Here is a 21,609-nt window from a genome sequence, read left to right as displayed (position 1 = left end):
TGGAATGAAGGGCACATGTGTCAAATAATATGTATGTCATATAAATAAAAAAATGCTTCTTTACCACCAACAGGGTGTAAACATCAGAGAATATCAAATTCAGTTTCTCTGCTGTATGAGTTTCTCTACACTGACTGACACATACCTATGGAAAGTGAGAGCAAGCTGACAAGTAGGCATGAGAGCAGCTACCGATATAAAAACACAGATTTCCACTGATGGAAAATCATCATATATTTGCTATGAATTTATGTGTCAAAATCACAGCTAGTTAAAACTGAAAACATTTTTTAGAAAAACTTTGTTTTCCACCATCTCCATATGAATATCTCTGAACATTTGAAAACTGTTTGAAAAACTGCAGTCAGGGTTTAATTTGTCAGACACTGATCGTGAGTATCAGAAAATTTCTTAAATTGAAGATGGTAAACTCATTTTCAGTCTTTCTTTCTGCTGCAGGTGTCTGTTAGTGAGCACCTCTGTGGTCAGATTACTGGGGTCCACTGTCACGGCGTCTATAGATCAGTCATCTAATACGATCTGACGAGGAGAGTTTTAGTGTGTGTGTGAAATTTACTGACACCCTGACATGGTGAGGAAAGCTCTTACACCTTGGAAGTATTAGATTTGCCACTTCATATAGACAGAAACATCTGTTCCATTAAGACATAATGATTAATTTAACACATTCTAGGCCACAAAAGCAAAACTGTTCATTATCCTGAAGATAAAAAGCAAAGAAAAAACTAAAAATATTTGCTATTTTGTTTTTGAGGCTTACTGTGTAATACTACTAGAATTAGTTAGGTTGAAACATAAACAAAAACATATTATTGCAGATAAAACTATAAGAATGAAAAAAAGTACTTTATATTCTGTGATAAAAAATATATTTTATGATTTTTTTAAAATATGTATAAGCTGGAGCAGTGAGGTTTGTAGCTTAGTATTCAAATATGTGTGAACACACAGTACGACTGTGCGTGTGTCATACTAAACTTTTATGTAATGTGTTAATGGATCTGGTGCTGACATGGTTTTAAACTCTGATTAATGTCATACTAAAGGTCACAGGTGGTTTCTACGAGCCGTAGTAGAAGCCAAGGCAGTATCATCATTCCTTATATTCCTGCTTCAACAACACACATTTATTGCCTGGTTCCAGGTCATAGTTTGTAGTTTTTCCACTGAAACTAATTCTACATACAGTCTATTGTCAGTGAAGTAGTTTGACCTTTGTGGTTCCAGATAATTTGGACAGTTCAGTACAGCAGCAGGATTTTCAGCCAAGCAGCGCAGGTGTGATCACAGTCGAGGTTAATGCTGGTCTAAGCTCCTCGGTTAAAGCAGCGGGAGCCCCAACAACAGACACAGCTGTAGCCTGGTTATTCCAGGACCGAGGACACTCGACACCGAGAGGTTCCAGTTTCAGTTTCTTATAATAGGCTTGTTTGCATGTCAAAGGCACATCGCCATGGGGCTTTCAGCTTTAGATCCCTGAACACTGTCAGACACTCAAAATTCTTCACCCTTACCCTTGGCTGATAACATGTCACCTGCACAAACTGTGGTCGTAACCTATTTACCACTGCTACAACCCCGTGTTCTCCAAGCTGGAAACACTGAAGGCAAGCTGGTGTCACAAAACCAAAATAGAAATTGTTTAACATTTTCTGGTAGAGTTTTGTTTTGTGGTACATGACCTTCTAAGGTTTTATTTTAGAATGGCCATAAAGGATCAAAGACACAGATAAGACTGTGATCCTGATTAAATCATAAACCTGCAGGAGTTTCGCAGCGTGAATGAATTCTGTTTCTGAACGCACACTGTATTTTCTGTACAGGATGGGAAACTTAATTATTCATTTTAAAATGATTTTTGATAAATAAAAATCTAAAACATATAGAGCATGAATGTGATATACAGTATCAATCTCTGATAATGTTGTACATACTATTTCATTTCCAGGAATGCAGCCACCACATGCTGTCTGAAAATGTCACTGATGTTTCCTCATGTTCATTAACATCTTCATTAATAATTGATATCCAATATGATAAAACCTGCAGAAGTTAATATTTAAATATTAGACACAGGTGCATGTGCTTTGATCACACACTGACCTGCTGAGGGCCTCCACACTGCCAGAGGGGCTTACATCGAGCTGGCCAAGGGGCGAGGAGACGTCTGGGGTGTCTTGGTGAGCCAGAGGTGTGGGGGTCGTCTCCATCGCCTCTGGACTGGGGCTCCTCAGCTCAGAGGTCAGGGGCAGAACGATTGAGAGTGGCCTCGCATGGGGTAAGCGAGCAGAGTGGCTGAGCTGCGGGATGAGTCCCGGCATGCCGTCACTCTTCCCTTTCCTTACCTGTTTTATGTAGAGAGAGAGAGAGAGAGAGAGAGAGATGTCAATAACAGGTGAGTCTCGTGACAGGGAATATGAGACAGCACAGGAGGGAAAAGATATGCAACTAACATACAACACACAACCACACACACACACAGAAACACACACTGGAGTTTTCAACCTTTGCTCAGGTTACTACAAAACATGCATTCGAGGATCTTCTGAGGTGAAGCACAGAGCAATAAAAGAACCACAAAAGAGGCGAGGGAAAAAGAGGTTAGCTCATAAAACTGTAAGGTTAGACTGATGTTTGTCTTACCGTGGTGACCCTGAGGGGGTGTAAACTGCGTGAGCCTCCGACTGCAGTGTAGGAGAAGAACCTTAACCTAATTACAGCCACATTGTGAAAAGTGCCCTTCTGCATTTTTACAGAGTTTCAACCAAGGAAACCTGAGAGAAGTGTTCAAGAATGTGTCAGGAAGCTTTCCCTCAGTATATATAGAAGAGACTCGTATGGTTTCCCACTTACACTGAGGCCACAGAGCTGGTTGACTGCAGTAAACAGAGGATGAAATGGGTCTGACGCCAGCAGCTTCAGTATTGATAATTGTCAAAAACAACCAATACTAAAAGAGGCATGGCTCTGGATAGACATCTGTCGGTTGAATTAAAAGGTCCACACCAATTATCAATGGAACATTTCCATTTGGGTTTAACTTAATGGTTTGCTCTAAAATCTATGAATGCAGCCTCCATTTAGACATTTAGTCATTGGTGCACTTAATGGGTGAATCTTTGGGAACGTCATTAGCTCCACAAGCTTCTTTATCCAGACCTGGTATGGATTTTACCCCTCAGGGCTCTGTAATGGATTCAGCTAAATTTGTCATTCACAGAAAACCACAGAGGAGGAAAAAGGGAAACAGAACTCAGACATGAACTTGTTTTTTTGGAGCCTGATACTCTGAGGATGCATCATGGAGACAAGAACCCAGGTAGAAACAGGTGTTGTGGACTTAAACAGTGTTGGTGAGATGGTGCTGTCATCTTGGCTGTTCTGTGTTTTTAGGTTTTTCTGATTATGTCTTTTGTTTATGTATTTTGTAATATTACTATTACAAAAAAAGGTTTGACAGAAAAGCCTCAAAAGTACATTCACTCATTACTGCTCACTTTAGCTGGAACTCTACAGAGACAACTAAACTGTATGTTCAACGGCAAAGTCAAAAAAATGCATTTTTTATATCCATGATGGTAGTTAGAGGGAGTCAGTCAGTAGATAGACAGACGTCCAGGTCAGTTTGTATTAATGACCCTCTCAGCAGTCAATCTGCCGTGCTGCCTCCTGGTTCTCAGTTCCTGCCTGTAAATAAAAACCAGCTCAAACAACCCATGGAGCTAAATACACCAGATGGTAAAGAAGCCTGACAGACCAAAACCAGGATGTGACCTGGTTTTCTAAATGATGGATTAACCAACAATTTGAAAGTTTCAAACAAAAATCTCAAAAGAAAAATTAAATATTTAGGATTTAATATTTGATTTTCTCTCCAGTGATGTGCAGTGAAAATGCAGTTATAAACCTCTGTTAACTGATCTGTATTCACTGACTGGTGACAGCTCCTCTCTCAGACATGTGTGTAACCTAATCTTTACCTGTTCCTCCACCACAAACACTTTCACCGGGCCATTTTAAAACAGTGGTTGTTAAATCACTTTTGCTCAAAGGCACAAAAGCTGATTTTTGCCTATTGTGAAAAAGCATTCCAATTTTCCTGTTGTCCAACCATAGCAACAGAGCTGTTATCATTAATCATATTAATTTGGAATTCATAAATACCAACAATGATTGTGTATCATCATGAGTCCAAAGCTCAAGTACTGAAACATCTGTTTGTCTTCATCAGAACACAACTTTGATCATACATTCATCTTTTTTAATGACAGCATCATAAATCAAGCAGATACGACAGACATGTTTAGGGCTCCCTGACCGAAGTGTGTGTGTGTGTGTGTGTTTGTGTGTGTTTCTCTCACCATTTGGTGTACGTTTGGCAGTGATGTGTGAGCAGTGGCCAACATAAAAATTACACTTGTAATATGTTGTTGTTTGCCTAGAGTCTGGCCTTCACAGAGAAACTGTTTTTATAGGAGGGCTTCAATGGGAGTGTTTGGGAACTGTGGCTATAAAAGTTAATATTTATGGTGATGATGAATGACTTTGATAAATCATTAAGAAGGTTGAGTCGTTTACAGTAAACACCATTTTCATTTTCACAGGAAGTGAGTGGTTTCTAGGAGGCTGTCGGTATGAATCAGCAGCTGGATGTTCAGGTTAATATTGAGGTTAATGTGTTCAATGGCTCCTGATCTGCCACCAGCTGTTTCAGGTGAACACTGTGTTACTATAGCAACCCGTCCTAATGCTGTTCCATCTGCCATTTGTAAATGTCCTGTGACTGTAGTGTGAGGCAGAGTTGAGGCTGTGTCCAGAATCACTCCATACATTTACTGTCTGTCATCTTGTCTAGATAAATTCATCTGATACATGGTGCAATGGAACAAAAAACTCAACCCATGATGATGATGACCAGGTTAAATGTGAGTGATTTTGGAATCAACCAGTCCTTGATGATAATTTTATTGTTAACCAAACTAGTCAACATGCTAGCTCTCTGGAGCAGCTACTGTGTTGCAATGCAACACTAAGTAATACTAACTGTAAGATTAAACACTGTGTTGTACTTGTGAGGACCAAATGTTGATCTTTTATTGTTGACACTGTTTCTGTTTCTACTAAAAAACAAAGATTTTTCTCTGACTACTAAGAAACAGAAACCTTCTTCATCAGCAGATGTTTTTACTCTCTGCACATTATCTTGCTGTCAGTCAGCATTTCTGTTATCTCTACAGTGACACCGGTCTCAATATGTACAACACGTTTATGGCGTCAGATCTTTGTTTAAAACTGAAACAATCACAGAAAGATCATTCAGTCTGAAGTTAACCTCAGAGAAATTACTCATCATTTCATCACATATACAAATGAACTTATGCACAGCTAGTTCAAAGAGATCAAAGGAGCAGAGTTTAAATTTACCAAATGTAGCTCTCTGACTGACCTCTCTGATTTAAACTAATGAGTCCAGATTCATTTGTACACAGGAAATTTCTCTGGCTAAATGCTGTTTTTGTGGCAGGGCTCATCTGTAATAATACCACAACAGAGCTGGAGGAGCATAACATGGCTCGTGTTTATCTCACTGCAAGTAAGCGTGTTGTTGTTTCCTGCAGCAGATTGACTTTATCAAATCACATCATGTGACCGAGCAGCGAGGCCACAGGCATCAGAGGCTGTCTGTTAGATGACCTCAGGCTAATCAGCACCAAGGCAAAATGGCAGATAAGATATCAGGAAGTATTCATTGGAAAGGGTGAGAAATAGACTGTAGTAAGCCATTAGACCAACCCTCTAAACAGGAACAATTAATGGAACTGACAATAAGAAACGGTTACCTTCTTCTTCCTTGGTCTTTCCTTTGGAGTGTTTGTGCAGGATTTGTTCTGTTCTGTATTTTCTGGCGTGTTTTTTTGTCCAACCTTGGAGAAAGAGAGTAAAAAAGAAAAGAAAAGAGAGAATAAGACTTACGTACACGATTAAATGTTTACTGTAGCATGAAAGATGCATTCATTAAGAACCAGAAAAACTGAGAGAATAAAATACAGTCAGGTTTCAAGATAATATTCATCAGTTTGCTCCATGTTGTCATAAAAGTTAACAATTATTACTTTAATAAATTACTTTGTTCATTTTATGACATCAGAAAAATTAGTTGTCTGTCTGTATTATGTTTGTATAAAAATAAAAACTCCTGTGGTCAATCTGTCAGAATAACCTCTTTCATAATTTCAGCTCATTTGAGCAGTGCTATTTTTACAAACTGTCATAAACTGTCGTAAACTGTCGTAAACTGTCATAAACTGTCATAAACTGTTAAAAAGGTCGTCATCTCTTTACACCGAGTGACCTCAAATACCACGCGGTATAGACAGGTCAGCTGACACAGATAACATCTTAAAGCTCACAGAAACACACACAGAAATGGCTTTGGTGTTGGAAAACAAGCTTTTCCAAAACATGCCCATGTTGCATTAATCACGTCTCGCAGATCACATGGTTGGTGTTAAAAAGAACTATGTAAGGGAATTTGAAGGGTTCACGCAGGTTTGACCTGGGAATGTCACGGATAAACAACAACGCTGCATTTCACAGCGATGGACAAAAGCTTCCATAACAGGTACGCTGAGGAGAATTAACGTATAAACAAGGACGCACACATGCAGGCATGAAAGGCCGAGCACGTACTTTTGTCCCAGGAGCTGGCGTCGGTGTCTTTGCGTTGAGGTGGCTGGGTGACTTCTTTGTGTCTGCATCCATCACGTGCGCCTCCTGGGACTAGAAAGAGGACAAAGATGATGATCATTCTTTGTATTTGTAGCCCACCTCTAACATACAGTAGAGTAACAAAAGGAGTAACAAATCATGTTTAATAGAGACCAGGGAACTTTGTTGTAACTGCAGCCTCACATGTACAGCAGCTATTAAACGCCTTTTATAAGGACTCCTGAGTATGTGTGCTCCACTTTTGCTTTTCTTCTGAGAGCCCTAACAACAGGGTTAAGAATAGATCTGAACAGGCTGACAATCTGCATCCTCAAACACACACGCTCACATAAACACTCTCATGTACACCTCCTGCTCCTCAGCACTTTATGACTGAAAGTAAAGGCAACACCAGAGATCATGTGTGCTGCATTCAAAGACATTCAGAGGAAGGTCAGGAGGCAAGAGGCCTGTACACAGGCTGAGTGTGTCTGTGCCTATGTGTTAGTGTTTTTGTGTACGTGTGCATGTTTGTATGTAAGACGATCATATCTGACTGAGGGGTTTCTCGTAGGTCAGCGAGGTCTCATGTGGCAGAGCCCTTAACAGGCATTCACAACACAGCACACACAGTTTGTGAAATGTTATCACAAGAAAAAAAATGGTAAATGGACTGTACTTATATAGCGCTTTTCTAGTCTTTTCGACCACTCAAAGCACTTCACACTACAGATCACATTCACCCCATTCACACACATTCATACAGCACTTGTTCTATATATAAGTGCTTTCTAACACATGCACACACATTAACACATCGGAGGCAATTTGGGGTTCAGTATCTTGCCCAAGGATACTTCGGCACGCGGACTGGAGGAGCCGGGAATCGAACCACAGCCGCCCCAGTGTGTTATTCAAGTGTTATTCAAGTGTTTCCAGATTTAATTTCACATTTGGGTTTCATGGTGATCACTTAATTTCTAAAATAATGACCCTCTTTAGTAGTTTTGTTTTGTTTTTTTGCCCGGTAAGCACAGTGTCACAGGGGAACTAGACACTATGTTTGATGATGTTAAAAATGGTAGGAGAGGTACCCGGTGAGAGGTCAGAGGTCAAACACACGGGGAGCTGAATGCCTCAATCGTTGCCCCGTCACCCCACTGTGGCGTCAGATGGCCCATGTCACGTTTTAAGCCAATGACACCGTCATCAATCAACAATCAAGACGCTGACTGTAGACGGTGGCGAGGGGCGTCTTTCCAAAAGTGGAAATTCAGACAAGGTTTTGCCATTCCTCTCATGTAGCTGAAAACATACTCAGCAGCTGCTGCAGCAGAAAACATTCCTGAGATTTCACCTTCTTAACTAGAGAAAACTTCAATTTACTGTGATTTTAAGCTACATTTTCTTATTCTACTTTGAACAAAGTCATTCCCAGACGAATGACGAATGTGTCATGCTAACTGAGATGTTAGTGTGCCACAGTATAAGGAGCACAGCTTTGCTTCTCAGTCCTTTCTGTGTCCAGTTTGCCTTTTTTTTCCTTATGTTCAGGGCTCTCTGGGCGAAATATGAATTTGAAACTTTTACACACAGCAACTATCAAGGACACACATGGCATGTTTTTGGTATTTTTTTTTTCTGCAAAATCGAGAGTTCTAGAAAATTCTGGGGGGAGTTTACTGGCTAATGACATTAATTTATAGACTTATGTAATTTTGACTAGTTTTAGATCAACAAACACATAAATAAAGTTTTTGTTTCCTTGGCAGTGTGCAGAGTTGGTATCCAGTATTTAAGGATTAAGTGTTCCTTTATAGCCTGAGAAAACTCTGCTTCTTACACGAAATGAACCATTTCAAAACACACTGGGCCATGTGAGAAATAAATGAAAATAGAAATAGAATAGAAATAAAAGTTTATGTTGTGGAAACAGACATTTTTGTTATTTTTACAGGATTCAGACCCTCATGTTGAGAGATAAAATCTACAATTTTAAAGATGGTATAAATCATTGCAAGCATTAAACATGTGAAATTGTATCAGTATTGTATTGTATCAATATTGTATGACTGAAATTACTTTCAGATGGATGCTTTGTTGTGTTGTGCCTGGTTTGTTTTTTTGCAGCTACACAAATGCGTCCAGGAAAAGCAGCAGACCAGACAAACCAGCAGATCAATAAAGACGTCAGCCATCAAAGCAGAAAATATAAATCAACAACTGGAGCCACCTGTGGAGGAACCATTCCTGAGAGGCTGTGATATAAAATCAATACCTGAATCAGTTCTGGCTTGACATCATGTTAGCCTGTATCTAAGAACCATCTCTCTCTCAAGTGGACAGGCAAAGGTCAATGGTCAGAGGTCAGAGAGGATGAACTCACAGTCAGTGTAGCTGTCTACATAACCACCAGCACAGATCTGTTCCATATAAACATCAGCACCTGGAGCTCTGATGAGTATACAACACCTTGACAATGATAAGGGTCGACAGTTCATCTGTGCAGCCTTCTTTCTCTCTGTTGGTCTCAAATATGCTGTTGTAGTTCTGGATGAGTTTGACCATGATCTTGTTACAGATGTTTTGTTCCTTCAACGCTTCGAAACCAGGAGCCACACTGGAAAAGACAGAGACAAAAACAGATTTTAATGAGGCTTTAATGTTGGCTGAATATCAATCTCAGTATATTTCAATATATTCTGTGTTCTGCTGCATCAAACAAAGACAGTTCAACAGTGATTTAGGTTCAGAAATATAAAGATAGTTTTCAGTAATAATCTGCCAGAGGAGATTAGACCTCTAGAATCAGTTCTGCATCTTATTTTACTTCTTAAGACACATTTTTATAATGTTTTTTAAATTACATTTTTGATTCTTTTACATTTACTGTTTGTTACCTGATAGTGCTATATAAATAAAATCTTATAATAATAATTATTATTATTATTATATGAGTTAGTCGGCCTGAGCAGAGTTCAGCTGCCCTGTGAGTATAATATCTGCTGATACTGAGTTGTTACGGAGCAGCTGTTTGAGATGAACACTGGACTGAAAGTCTAACTGTACAACTAATTATATAACATCAACACACACACACACATTCACAGTACAGGCTGTGATGTGGCAAACAGGTTGTACATATGAAACAGGATCCCATTACAGTGTACTCTCCAGTGAAATGTGATCTATTTTCTATGCAGGCTCCAGAACATCCCAGTTTATTACTGGATTGCCCAGCAGTCAGTGGTCAAGAGAACAGTGCAGCTTTATGTCAGGAGGTGTATGAACAGTAACAGTGATCCCATCATCAACAGGCAGAACTGAACAACAGATACTGAGCTCAGCAGCTGCAGGGAGGCACAATGACTACATCATTTATTTATGAACATCAGAGTAATATCTGAAAATACACTCAGGTCAGACTGTTTTCTCTATGTCACGTTTACTTCAAAATTGTTCAGTTAAATGGTCTGAACCTACAGATTGTGACCTTTGATTAATATAATGTCACATGACTATGAAGAGTAAAACATCTGACTTCAGAGCAAACTGTAGATCAGGTCGTTTCTGAACCACAGAGGAAAACAGTTTTCACTGAGCTCTGTCTAAAACTGTCTAACAGCAGCAGAGCAGTTTAAACACAGGTGACTGACTAATTTAAAGAGGTTTATTAGTTGACAATAAAGCTCTGGATTTTTAGGAATACAGACATTCTGCACTGGAAAACATTATGATTTTAGCTACAGCTCCACCTGCTGGACATTTTGACTGAAGTACACGGGCAGCCATGATCTCAATATGTACTCTATCCTTTAATTTCAATACTTTCAGATTCATTTGTATTTTTAAGTATTTTTTCTTGATTGAATATGTATGTAGATGTTTAACCAGAAAAATCTGTTTCCATTTTGAAAAACAGACCAAAACCTCTCTTCTGTTTAAGGTTAAAAAAAAGGGGTAAAAAAGTCCTGTCTGATGTTATTTTATTCAATATGTACTGTGTGTTATCAGAGTGGAATCATCATAGCCATCCTTCTGCTCTGGCATATGAAACCAATGTTTAATATCTGACTCACTACACAGAAATAGTGGGAGGATGATTGAATCCCTGAGCATCAGTTGTCATGACTGTCTGAGCCAAGCCATCTCACTCTGTTATTCAAACACTGCAACAAACATATTTTACAAAGGTCAAGACTCCACACTTTCCAAAACCCTCAGAAATGTCAGTAATGTTCTTCAAGGAAATGAAGACAGTGAAGTAGGCCTGAATAAAAGACTGAGACATTCATTGATTCATTCTGTTCATTCACTGATTCATTCTTCATTCATGATCTACATGATGGGGGGCTGGAGCCATGACTGAGACACGTGATGAATAAATGTAGTTAGGTTTAGTTTAGTCAGGTGACCTCCTATGACCATGAATCATTATAAGCAATGTCAGACAGACACATTCGTTTTACTCTTAAGCCAGTGAGTGGAATTTAGATCTGATATGATGATACATGTACACCTTGTGATACAGACACCATTTAAATGTTAAAATACTCACTGGACTCAAGTTACAATAGATTTCTTACTGTTTTTATTAAGGCCATTACTGTTGTTGCTTCATCACATACTGCAGTCTAACACTTTGAGAATTCACAGCCATCCTTACACTGCACTAATGAATATTTTATATTAACAATGGATCAAATGGCTGCGTTTAATGTGAGAGGTGTCCTTTACAGAGAATAATCACCTGACTCTACAGTCAGCTCTTGATTTGGTTTTCCAGCCTACAACTTTACTGCTCTGGTTCACTCTCATCCATCTAGTTTTTGCAGCAGAAAAAGTTGTTTACTTCCTCCTCAGCACCAAATGGAGGACAGACATGGTTAGCAGCTAGCTGGTGAACACAGTGGAACATTTAGCTGCTTAAGGTCTATATTTTTTCTCTCATAGTCAGTACAGACAGAAACAGAGCTGTGAAAGGAGGGTGAATGTTGGGCTTGAATTTGTCACATTGCCAGAAACACAACTTCAAATGAGCGATAATGTCGCTCCCTATTTGCTGGATGTGTTAACAGGCAACTATTTGCTAAAATTCACCACAAATTCACCACATAAACTAAACAGGTGACAATATGACAATATAGTGTTGTGTTTACAGCTTGTTGCAACTGTGCAGGTTGAAAGGCTTTTAAGTGTCACTCAAAATTGACTCCTTTTACAGTACTGTGGCAAAAGTTTGAAGCACTAAAAGGGAGTGAGGATGCTTTCAAAAATAATGTCATGAATAATTCTTATTTACCAATTAACATCTTACAAAGTGCAGTAAACAGAGTACCCATTGTCCCTAGTACAGTTTGTTTTGGCAGAGGTTGTTCTCAGCATCTTGTAATCCCAGACAGACTCCATGATGTTGAGATCAGGGCTCTGTGGGGCCATGTTACTGATATATGAAGATATTTTTAATGACTGTGGCTGGATGTTTGTGGTCACTGACGTGCTGCAGAATGAATCTGGGACCAATCAGACCTCTCATTAACGGTACTCTGTGATAGATAAGGATCTAAAGGGCCTGAAGCTTTCACACAGAGCTGTACATGATGGATAAAAGGAGAGAAGAGAAAGCTGATGTGGTAGTGACGTTGGTCACTTGGTATTTATTTTGAATGCTTTACTGCGTGTAGCCACATCAAAATCTTAAACTCACTGGAAGACACTGGGTCCAAACACAGTGGCGAGGTTGAGGGCCGTCATGCGGTTGTCTTTGTGGTTGCACTCCACGAGGGTGAGGAAGTGGCAGAGGTAGCGGAGGAGGCTGTGGTGAACATCTGGAAGCTGCTGGATCAGGTCTCTCATATCTGACCACGAGCCATCATCGCCACATTCTGCAAACAAACAACAAGACGTCAAAGCAGGTCAGGTGTCAGGACGGTGGTCACTGCTGGTTCACATTCAGAAAAACTGAAACTTTATTTTCACTCTCAAACATATGATTACTGACATGATTGAACAGATTTCCTTTGGAGCCATTCACAATATGCAAAACACAAACAGACTTTCAGTGAATAATGTTCAAATCCTAAGTTTAGTAAATAGTTTTGTAGCAAGTCTCCAGCAGGCAGTGACCGCTCCATCCTCTGTGATATCTAATCTCCAGTTGTGGTGACTAGTAATACGTGAGCATTAGAGCAAAGATCCTGAAAATATGTTGATGCTATTACTCAGGATACATAATTGGGTCAGAGTTGGATAAACGGATATGGCTACTGATCCTGAATGAGTGAGTGACGCAAACGTTGTGAGTGCGTGCATCTACATGAGTGTGTGCATGTACGTGGGTGTGTGTGAGGGGTGGGAGGGGTGAGAGGGTGGGGGGATAATGGCTTAAAGCACTCACAGCTGCTATTGTTGCCCCTAAGTAAAGTTCAGACTGTGCCTGTATGTGTGTGTGCACGAGTGTGTAAAGTTCACGGCTGCATGTGTGACTTTGGAAACTCTGAACTGAACATGTGAGAATATTACTTTGCCTCAACAGCTTCAACCACTGCAAGAAATCTGTCAGTTAATGAAGTTTTCCTGGAAGCTGTGGGCAGTACACCACCCACCAGCAAAAGGATAATCACTGCAGTGTCATTCCATTATCTCAATTAACTGGTTAATCAATAAGGACATAAACTAACAACTCTAACTAACAAACAACCTCCATCACAACTCCACAGAGCTCAAAGTGAGCAGGAACCCTCACAGGTACTTCTCATCTTATTTACATCTTATGATGATATTAAACTGAGAAATGATGAAATTCCTCACATTCCCAAAGACATAAACAACATGTTTGGCATTTATCCTGGATAAACTACTGAAAATCAACAATCAATTCTCACAATCATCTAAGAATTAAATCTGTCCACCAAATGATAAATGAATCACTACACAATATGACCTAGGTATAGTTAGTAGCAGTTTCAAACCTCATAATATGAAGGTATGAAGAACAACGGTTTTCACCAATTTGATTCAGGTCACTAATTTCCCAATAGGGACAAATAAAATGGAACTTGACCTTCACATGTACAAATATGCTTGAGATCTATGAGAATCTATGAGATATCTATGAGAATTTTCATGTGTCTTACTGCTGATCAATCCCCACATTAAGCTACCAATCCATCCATTCAACAGTTTTTAATTTAGCAAGGAGGCCAAAGTCATTTATAGAGTATACAATGATGATTTTATTCGGTAGTTATGGCCAAGTCCTGCACCAAAGAGCAGTTCTCAAATTCAGCCTTTGGCAACAGGCCCTGAAAAATAAGCTCATATTCATATGGTGTATGAGGGCAAAAGGAATACTGCAGCCAAAACGTCCACTCCTCTGCCATTACCCAGATTAAACCCTGTGATGGAGGAGACTGAGCAAAGACAGTTCACCTGCCAAATGACTCACTTTACCTTTTATGACCTCCAAGATTACTGACAGGAATATGAGGTCCATCACTCCTCCACACAGACTCTCTCACAGACTGCCTGCTGCAGATGACTGCAGTGCTAGTAGTAAATTTCACCACCTAAAGATAGCTTTGCTTATCATCAAATCACAGTCATGACCCAGATATTCACTATTCTTGTGAGGGCATTAATATTACATTGTGGATTTAGGAAGTTGCTAAGGATAGAAATCCCATGATGGCTGTAAAAACTGAGTGGGTAAGATAACTCCAGAAACAACTGTTCAAAATAAGCTCATCAAGTGGAAATTGTGTGCTGACGAACAGAAATGTTCTCGTACCTTGATAGTGCTGTATCAGTGCCTGTTGGACTGGTGAGTCCACCAGACCCTCTGGAAGGTCCCTGAGATACTGTTTAAGTAAACTGGCAACCGTACATGTGTCAGATTCAGACTGAAGGTCCACGTCCTCTCCACCCTCCAGCCTTTGTTTCAGGATCTCCACAGCCCGGACATTGCCATTTACTCTGAATAGACCCTCCTGATGTAAGGCTGGAAGAAAGTAAAACAGGCACTGTGTAGTTACAGTTAACCCATGCGCGATTAAGATCCAGACTATCTATCAATTATTCAATTAGATATCTTACTTGAAACACAAGCAAGCTGGGCCTTTAAAAGTGGAGGCTGTAGAGTACATTTATTCTAGATCTAAAGTTTGGTTGGATCATCTCTGTCTCCATAGGAGACTTATACTTGGACAGTATCTGAATAAATCTGCAATCAAACTTGCTGGAAAGATTTCCATTAAATAAGATGTGGATATTTAGTGTCTAAAGAGGATGATTTGTAGTGACTTTTCTGATGCCTTAGAGTTTCATGATGGTCCACTAGTGACCCTGTGACCTGTCCTCTCACATCCATCAAGCCAAATCTTAAACGGCGGCGAACAAAAGATTGTTAAGTCCATAAAATGTCAAAATATAGTCTAATGACGGCATACATGTTTTTTTGTTGTTGTTTTTTGTTTTTGTTTTTTACAGCTCATGGTAATATCTTCGATTTGCCTATTTTTTTCTGCCCAAAAGCTTATGATTTAAGACTTAAGATTTTTAATCTACCCATTAAGCTGAACCATTGGAACACAGTATATCAATATCTCATTTAGATTTTAACACTGCTTCTATTCTGACTCTTTAAGACAAAGTGTCAGGCTTTTTCAGCATCAGTGGACCCAACAATGACAGAACCATTTGATTTTCAGTAATGTGATTTCTCCTGGACTCAGGTCTTGGACTCAAGCCTCAGGCCTCGGACATCCGTGTGTAGCTTTATGATGTAGTTAATGTTAGCTAATATTAGCCACTAACGTTTTTACAGTCAGGTATCTCCTTCATTGTGCCTTTTCTTGCTAACGTTGGCTGAAGACGATCTCAACAGAAGTCATGCTAATGGTTAAAACGTTTTTAACAACGTTTTAATAGTGAAGTTGGTGAAGTGCTGTCGTTAGTTAGTGGTGTAAACATTTGAAGCGTTGTATATGGAAGAACATGTTGTTCTGTAATCTTACCTGCAGTAATGACGAAGTGTGAGACTCAGATGTCAGTTAAAATTTAGTTTGTTTTCTAGATGAGTTACCGCTGTTGTTGTAAGTTTCAACTGCAGCCACTAAGTGTCACCATAGAGCCATGTTTAAATGCTCGGTTACTTCAAATCACAAGAAGTTAAGCTAGTTTCTCATTAAACTGTCGAGGTATCAGCTCTTTTATATCATTACATTTGGATTTATTTACCCCTTTTTTCAAATCTTTGTATCTCGGTCCGTTTTTAAACGTTTGTTATTTAACGGTTATGATAACGGCTGATTAATCCTCTGACCTGTGAGCAGCCATATTAAACCAGCGTTACTTTCACCACAGTCTCATGTGAAAAGAGCCGACAGTTTGTTCTGGATTAAAAAAGAGCAACAGGGACAATGTTTCTGAAAATAATCGTTACTTTAGAAATGTTTATCATTATCATTTAAAATCGAATTAATCTCCTGAGGGCTTAATGTTTTATTGCTTTCTAACTGTTATGGAAGTCCTCAAGCACACAGTTGGCTATGGTCGCAGTTTTAGGGACATCAGTCACTATTATCACAGCCTGCGGACTATTAAAGAACCATGAGGGAGTTTTATTCTGTTGTACTGACATCTAGTGATCAAACATGAGAACAACAGAATAAAGTAGGTCATAACTGTGTGTTTCCAAGTCTTAGCTCTTTAAATAAAAGGTGCACCTTACATTTGTGTTAACCGTGTTAAATGTATGCTCTGCAGGTTTAGATGTGTTGCTACTGCTCCAGTCACCAACTGGCTTTCATTAATTTCTGTAGAGTATGAAAATCAATGAACAGTATCTTGAAAACTACTGGAGTTGTGTAATCCATCAGACTAAACAACAAGTCTGCTTTTTGTTTAAACTACATCATTGTTTTGGAGGCAGACTGAGCTGACACACAACAACAACACAAAGTGCAGACCTGACACTCACTGTGATGGATTACTCAGGTCATACAAGTTCCTATTATATCATACTGTACAGAAAAATACATTAATGAAAACATGATTTGATGTAAACAATGCATCATTTACAGTGAATGGGTTAAAACTTACAAAACCATAGGTATGGTGCTTTAACTGTAATTCCTTCACAAAGTAAAACAGATGCTGAATGTTTGTGATGATGGTGATGTCTTTGTCATATAACTGTGAATTTACTCAAACCAAATCATATAATAACACAACAAACCATATGGTCATTTATCAGTTGAATCGTGTTCCTGTGTAAATGTGGGATTTTATAGGTTTAAACCATCACTAGTTCTTCAGCTGATAGAACTGAAGAAAAACAAACCAACAAAAAATGAAAAACTCATTAAAAAAAAAAGAAAACTTGATTTTTCTCACCATGTTTTCGGAGATGCTCCACCATCCTCCTCACCACGAGAGGCACACCATCCTCCACCATGCCTTTCTCTCTCAACTCAAACAGGGAAGCTCCAAACAGCTTGGTGTGCTTGGCTGCTACTGTCCTGGGTCTCAGTATGGGTATCTGGACCATCTTCTTCATGTCTTCTTTAACCTGCACCGCTGTCTTGTTATGCTGCAGGGAGCAGAGCAGAGAGCAGCAGTCAGAGACTACAGCACTAAAGCCACCACAACTATCCTGGAGGAGGGAGGCTCATCCTGCTCCATAGACTACCAGGTGTGTGCATGTGTGTGGAGGTGATGCTTGAGGTGTCACCTCCCGAAGTCACACTGTCATACTCTTACAAGTACAGTGTGTGCAGGAGAGCTGGGAGGACGAGGAAGGGGAGGGCTGGCCGTGCGTGTGTTGCTATGACAAATATCAGGTTACCACGCAACACCTTTGGTTAAAGGCATCACCAGAGTGACACTCACACCTACACAAATAGACACATACGTAGACAAACACACGTATATGTTCAAGGGAGGTGACGGCCAGCTGTTACTAACAACTTCAGATATTAATTTGAATGGGTGCTGAGAAGATCATCAGTCCATGTGTTTACATTTGAACATGAAAGATGGAAGATGAGAAAGTTTTAGCGCAGAGCTCTCAGAGGAAACGTCTGTCAAGCTTCTGTATGAACTGAGAGTAAAGTGAGTAAATAGACTCCATTGCTGGGAAAATTATTCAGATAGTTCAGTTGGAAAGTAGTGACACTATAACTTAAAAATACTCTGTTGTCTTGCATTCAAAATCTCAGTCAAATTAAAGTATAAAAGTGTTATTATACTTAAATAATGTATTGGGATCTAGAAAAAAATAACAGGTGTTTTTAACAGATTTAGGATGTTATACAGACCAAACAATAAATCAATGAATCGAGAAAATAATCAGCAGATTAAAATCGTCAGATGCAGCCCCACTGCAAAGTAACTGATAACTACGACTGTCACATTAGAGAAGTACAATACTTCCCTCCTAAATGTAGAACTCTATGTAGTACTGAAGTTAAGTACATATAACTCTAAACTGTAGGAGAGTAGATAAGTAGATGTTTCTTCACCAGTGCTGAGCCTGGTCCTCTCAGCAGGCTGAATGTGTTAATTCACCAGCTGTTAAATATATTATATCTCATCTGATAACGACTATTAAAGCAAACAGAGCCACATAATGTCCTTATGTCTTCAGTTAGATACACAGACTGTACGACACACTCTGCCATTGTCTTCCTCTGAGTTTAAACACTGTACAGTGTACAAACTCTCCTCCTACAGAAACATTTACCTACAGCATGATGCATTTCTGTCTCTGTTCAGCTATGAGAGAGGACACACAGACCAGATGCAGCGTTCAGACTCTGGGTGCAGGAGAAAATACTTCCTGCACTTCAGAGATTCAGATTCAGAGCAAGTTTTACTCTTGTAGTCATAGCTACAACTACACCATGTGACGTGTTGTCATTCCAGAGTTCACCACTTCAAATGAGTGAACTGACCCACACAGTGAAATGAAAGGCCCCGGCTATGATCTGGTCACAATGAGGTCCGCTGTGACACAGTTGCTTTACTGTGTTAGGAGGGTAGAAGCGGGTGGTGAGGAGGAGGTACTTTTGAGTTTATTCCCTTTGTGGCCAATTGTTTAGACAGAATGGGTACAAGCATGTGCCACACTCAGATGAGCTAATTAAAAACCCACCTCACAGATGGCGCTAAGATGGCTAAAGAGACGAGAGCTTCACTGTGGCAGATGCTCTAATACCACATGCATCCACACTCAGATGAGCATCTGAGAAGCTTTTGCTGAGGTAGGTGTTAATGGTGCTCAGTCATCCACTCGTCTCCGACAAGTGCATTAAAGTATGCCAGTTGCACCTTCCTGGTGGATGTGAAATGTAATTAAGTACACTTGAATTTTTCGTTCTGACAGCTTCGTGCTTTGATGGCTCCTGAGGAGCAGGAGCACTTAACGGGCCGAACAGCACTGACACACTGTGATGAGATAGACTGGCTGAGGTCCTCAGGTGTGAGGAGATGTTCACAGTCAGTACAAATAAAAGGTTTGGATAGGAGTTTGTTTTTCTTTTAAGCCATAATTGTAGTAACGCAAGGAGAGCACAAGAAGTTCAGATTTTTATGATTGTTCAGCTGTAGAAGAGAAATTATCCTTCAAAGTCTGATGTCTCTTTAATGATGGTCATAGAGTTTTTCAAAAAGCTTTTTAAGCTAACTGCATTTCTCAATCGATCAGTATTTTACTTCAGAGTTCCACATCACACAGTTTGTTGTATATTGTACAGGTATAACAGTGTGTTATATATATTCATTTATATGATAATGTTAACAAGTCATAGTTTAAGCAGCAAACTGGCTCCAAAGGGATGAGTACTACTGCTGCAGGTGTTAAAGAGTTAAGCTGGTCTGAGCTCAGTTTGACTGTGATAGGCCTTACTGAACATATGTCCCCTGTCTTTACCATCACACACACACACACACACACACACACACACACACACACACACACATGCACACACACACTTGGTTTTGAGCTTGACACAAAACCAGACATATCTTCACAGGTGTAACCTCACACAGGTTTTCTCCATCTGTATACACTGATGACTTACGAACACACAAAGACTTACGGTAAAATTCACCTTTAAATTTTTTGTTAACAAACTCAACAGATTGGACAACAACAAAAGACTCAATATCAATAGAAAGCATTAATTATGAAGATGGCAATAAATATATCAATAATCCAAGAAGCATCCACAACACAATATAAGAGAAACTCACAAAAACTCAATGTGTGTGGTAAGAAAGCAAACCACAACACTCATAGAAAACCTTAAATTACAGATGAGAATGATTCCTGGATGACAGGAACAGCAATTTAACATGAAAGATGGTGACTTGCATTCAGTAAGCATGTGAACTGCATTTTAAGGAAATTAGAGAAGAAGAAATTAAATCTCAGAGGATTTATTTACAGACACTAAATGTAATCTCTGTCTGCACCTGCAAACTGAAACTGAGTTGTACACATGTAAACTTAAAGGTATTTTCTGTCAGTTGCAAGGTTTTCATAAAGTTTTTCACATTCAAACTGCTGCCAAACACAGCATTAGAGCCAGTGGGAACCAAAGCAGCCAAGAATATAGGGAAACACACACTGACAGAATCCATTTGCCTCTATTGTTTACTAGGACAGTCTGCTGTGATTAGCCTAATAATCCTCGTGCCCCTCTCCCCTCCCCCATTCTTAAAATGTTTTCACACTACAACTTCTGACAGTGAAGAAGAAACCTATTGTCGCGGGACAATTGAGAGACTCTGGAAGCTAATGACTGGCTGGAAAGCTGCTTTCTGCCCTTAAGAGGTGTTTTACACAAAGTGTTTTTTCAAGTGTCAGATTGAGAAGCTTCTCTCAAACATTTTGGCGTTTAAGTGGGAAAATAACTTTTTTTTGTTGTGTCTTTAACCTGTGTCTTTAACTCGCTCATGAAGGGAATAGCAAGCCCAAGCATGTGCCCTCCTCTCCTTACCCTCACCCCCCTCACCCTCCTCCTCCCCTGCCTCTCTCCCTCTGTGGGTGGCCATTGAAGCAACTGGTAGCAAAAGCTCCACAGGCAGCAGAAGCAACAGCTGCTCAGCTCACAGAAACTACTCCCAGAGACATGGAGGTTTGAAACATTTGTAAGTTAAAGCAGTCTAACACTGTGTGTGATTCTGTGGAAAGTGAGCTCATTCAGGTGCTGAATCACTGAAGCTGAATGCTTGGAAAAAATGACAGGTATGGACAGGAAACGCTGAAACTTACAGAGGGTTTTTGTCCCTGTTGTTTCTCTTGTAGTGTTGCTTTCTCTATCTACATATTCATTGCGATACCAGAAGTTATGTACTTGTTGAGAAAAGTTACTTTAAATTAGGGAGGGGGAGTTAGTTGTGCTGCAGGGAGAAGAGATTTGTCCCTCCTTGACATTTTAAAAACAGTCCAACACCCACACCATCACAAAGCAGTGTTCAGACTGGCACTGAACAGCACAGTCCACGTTATGCATTCTTTAGCCCTTAATCACAGGTTGAATGGGAAGTCTTTGAAGCTTCTACTCACACAGATGGTCAGAGCTCCTGCCCCCATTTTCCCACAGAAGAAACGCCTGCAGAGGCAAAGATGAGGGAAAAATACTGCTGTCTTCCCTCCTCCTCTCCTCACTCTGTGCCAGGACACACTTTTGGATTCTTCCCAGTAGTGGGAATCCCTTTCACCTTAAAATATGCCATCTGAATGCTCCAAAAACACAACACAGATAATCCAGGCTGGGAGAGAGAGTGAAGAAGTGCTGTCAGTACCGGCAGGCTGTTTGCTGTCCAGCCCATGGAGACAGATTAGAGCCTGTCTCTTTCTCTTCCTCCCTCTTT

At 39.8% G+C, this 21,609-nt stretch overlaps 1 protein-coding gene across 6 annotated transcripts in view; it reads right to left on the bottom strand.

Annotated features, from left to right (window-relative positions):
- fam13a (family with sequence similarity 13 member A) overlaps positions 1-21,471 on the bottom strand; it is a 47,387-nt gene extending 25,916 nt beyond the window's left edge. For 5 of the 6 annotated variants that reach the window (XM_018661563.2, XM_018661566.2, XM_018661565.2 and 2 more), the window contains exons 1-8: positions 21,302-21,471; positions 17,125-17,320; positions 14,519-14,728; positions 12,437-12,614; positions 9,202-9,349; positions 6,712-6,801; positions 5,862-5,945; positions 2,125-2,366 (exon numbers count right to left, since the gene is read on the bottom strand). In XM_018661563.2, the coding sequence (XP_018517079.1) occupies positions 2,125-2,366; positions 5,862-5,945; positions 6,712-6,801; positions 9,202-9,349; positions 12,437-12,614; positions 14,519-14,728; positions 17,125-17,320; positions 21,302-21,328 (1,175 nt within the window). In that variant the 5' untranslated portion in view covers positions 21,329-21,471. The remainder of the gene's footprint in view (positions 1-2,124; positions 2,367-5,861; positions 5,946-6,711; positions 6,802-9,201; positions 9,350-12,436; positions 12,615-14,518; positions 14,729-17,124; positions 17,321-21,301) is intronic. The other variant, XM_051070572.1, reaches the window with a different exon arrangement.
- Between the last annotated feature and the right edge of the window lie 138 nt (positions 21,472-21,609).

Source organism: Lates calcarifer, linkage group LG5, assembly GCF_001640805.2.
Source record: "Lates calcarifer isolate ASB-BC8 linkage group LG5, TLL_Latcal_v3, whole genome shotgun sequence".
NCBI classification, from domain to species: Eukaryota; Metazoa; Chordata; class Actinopteri; family Centropomidae; genus Lates; species Lates calcarifer.
The sequence above is the reverse complement of the archived record's forward strand: the minus strand, read 5'-3'. Positions and strand labels throughout refer to the sequence as shown.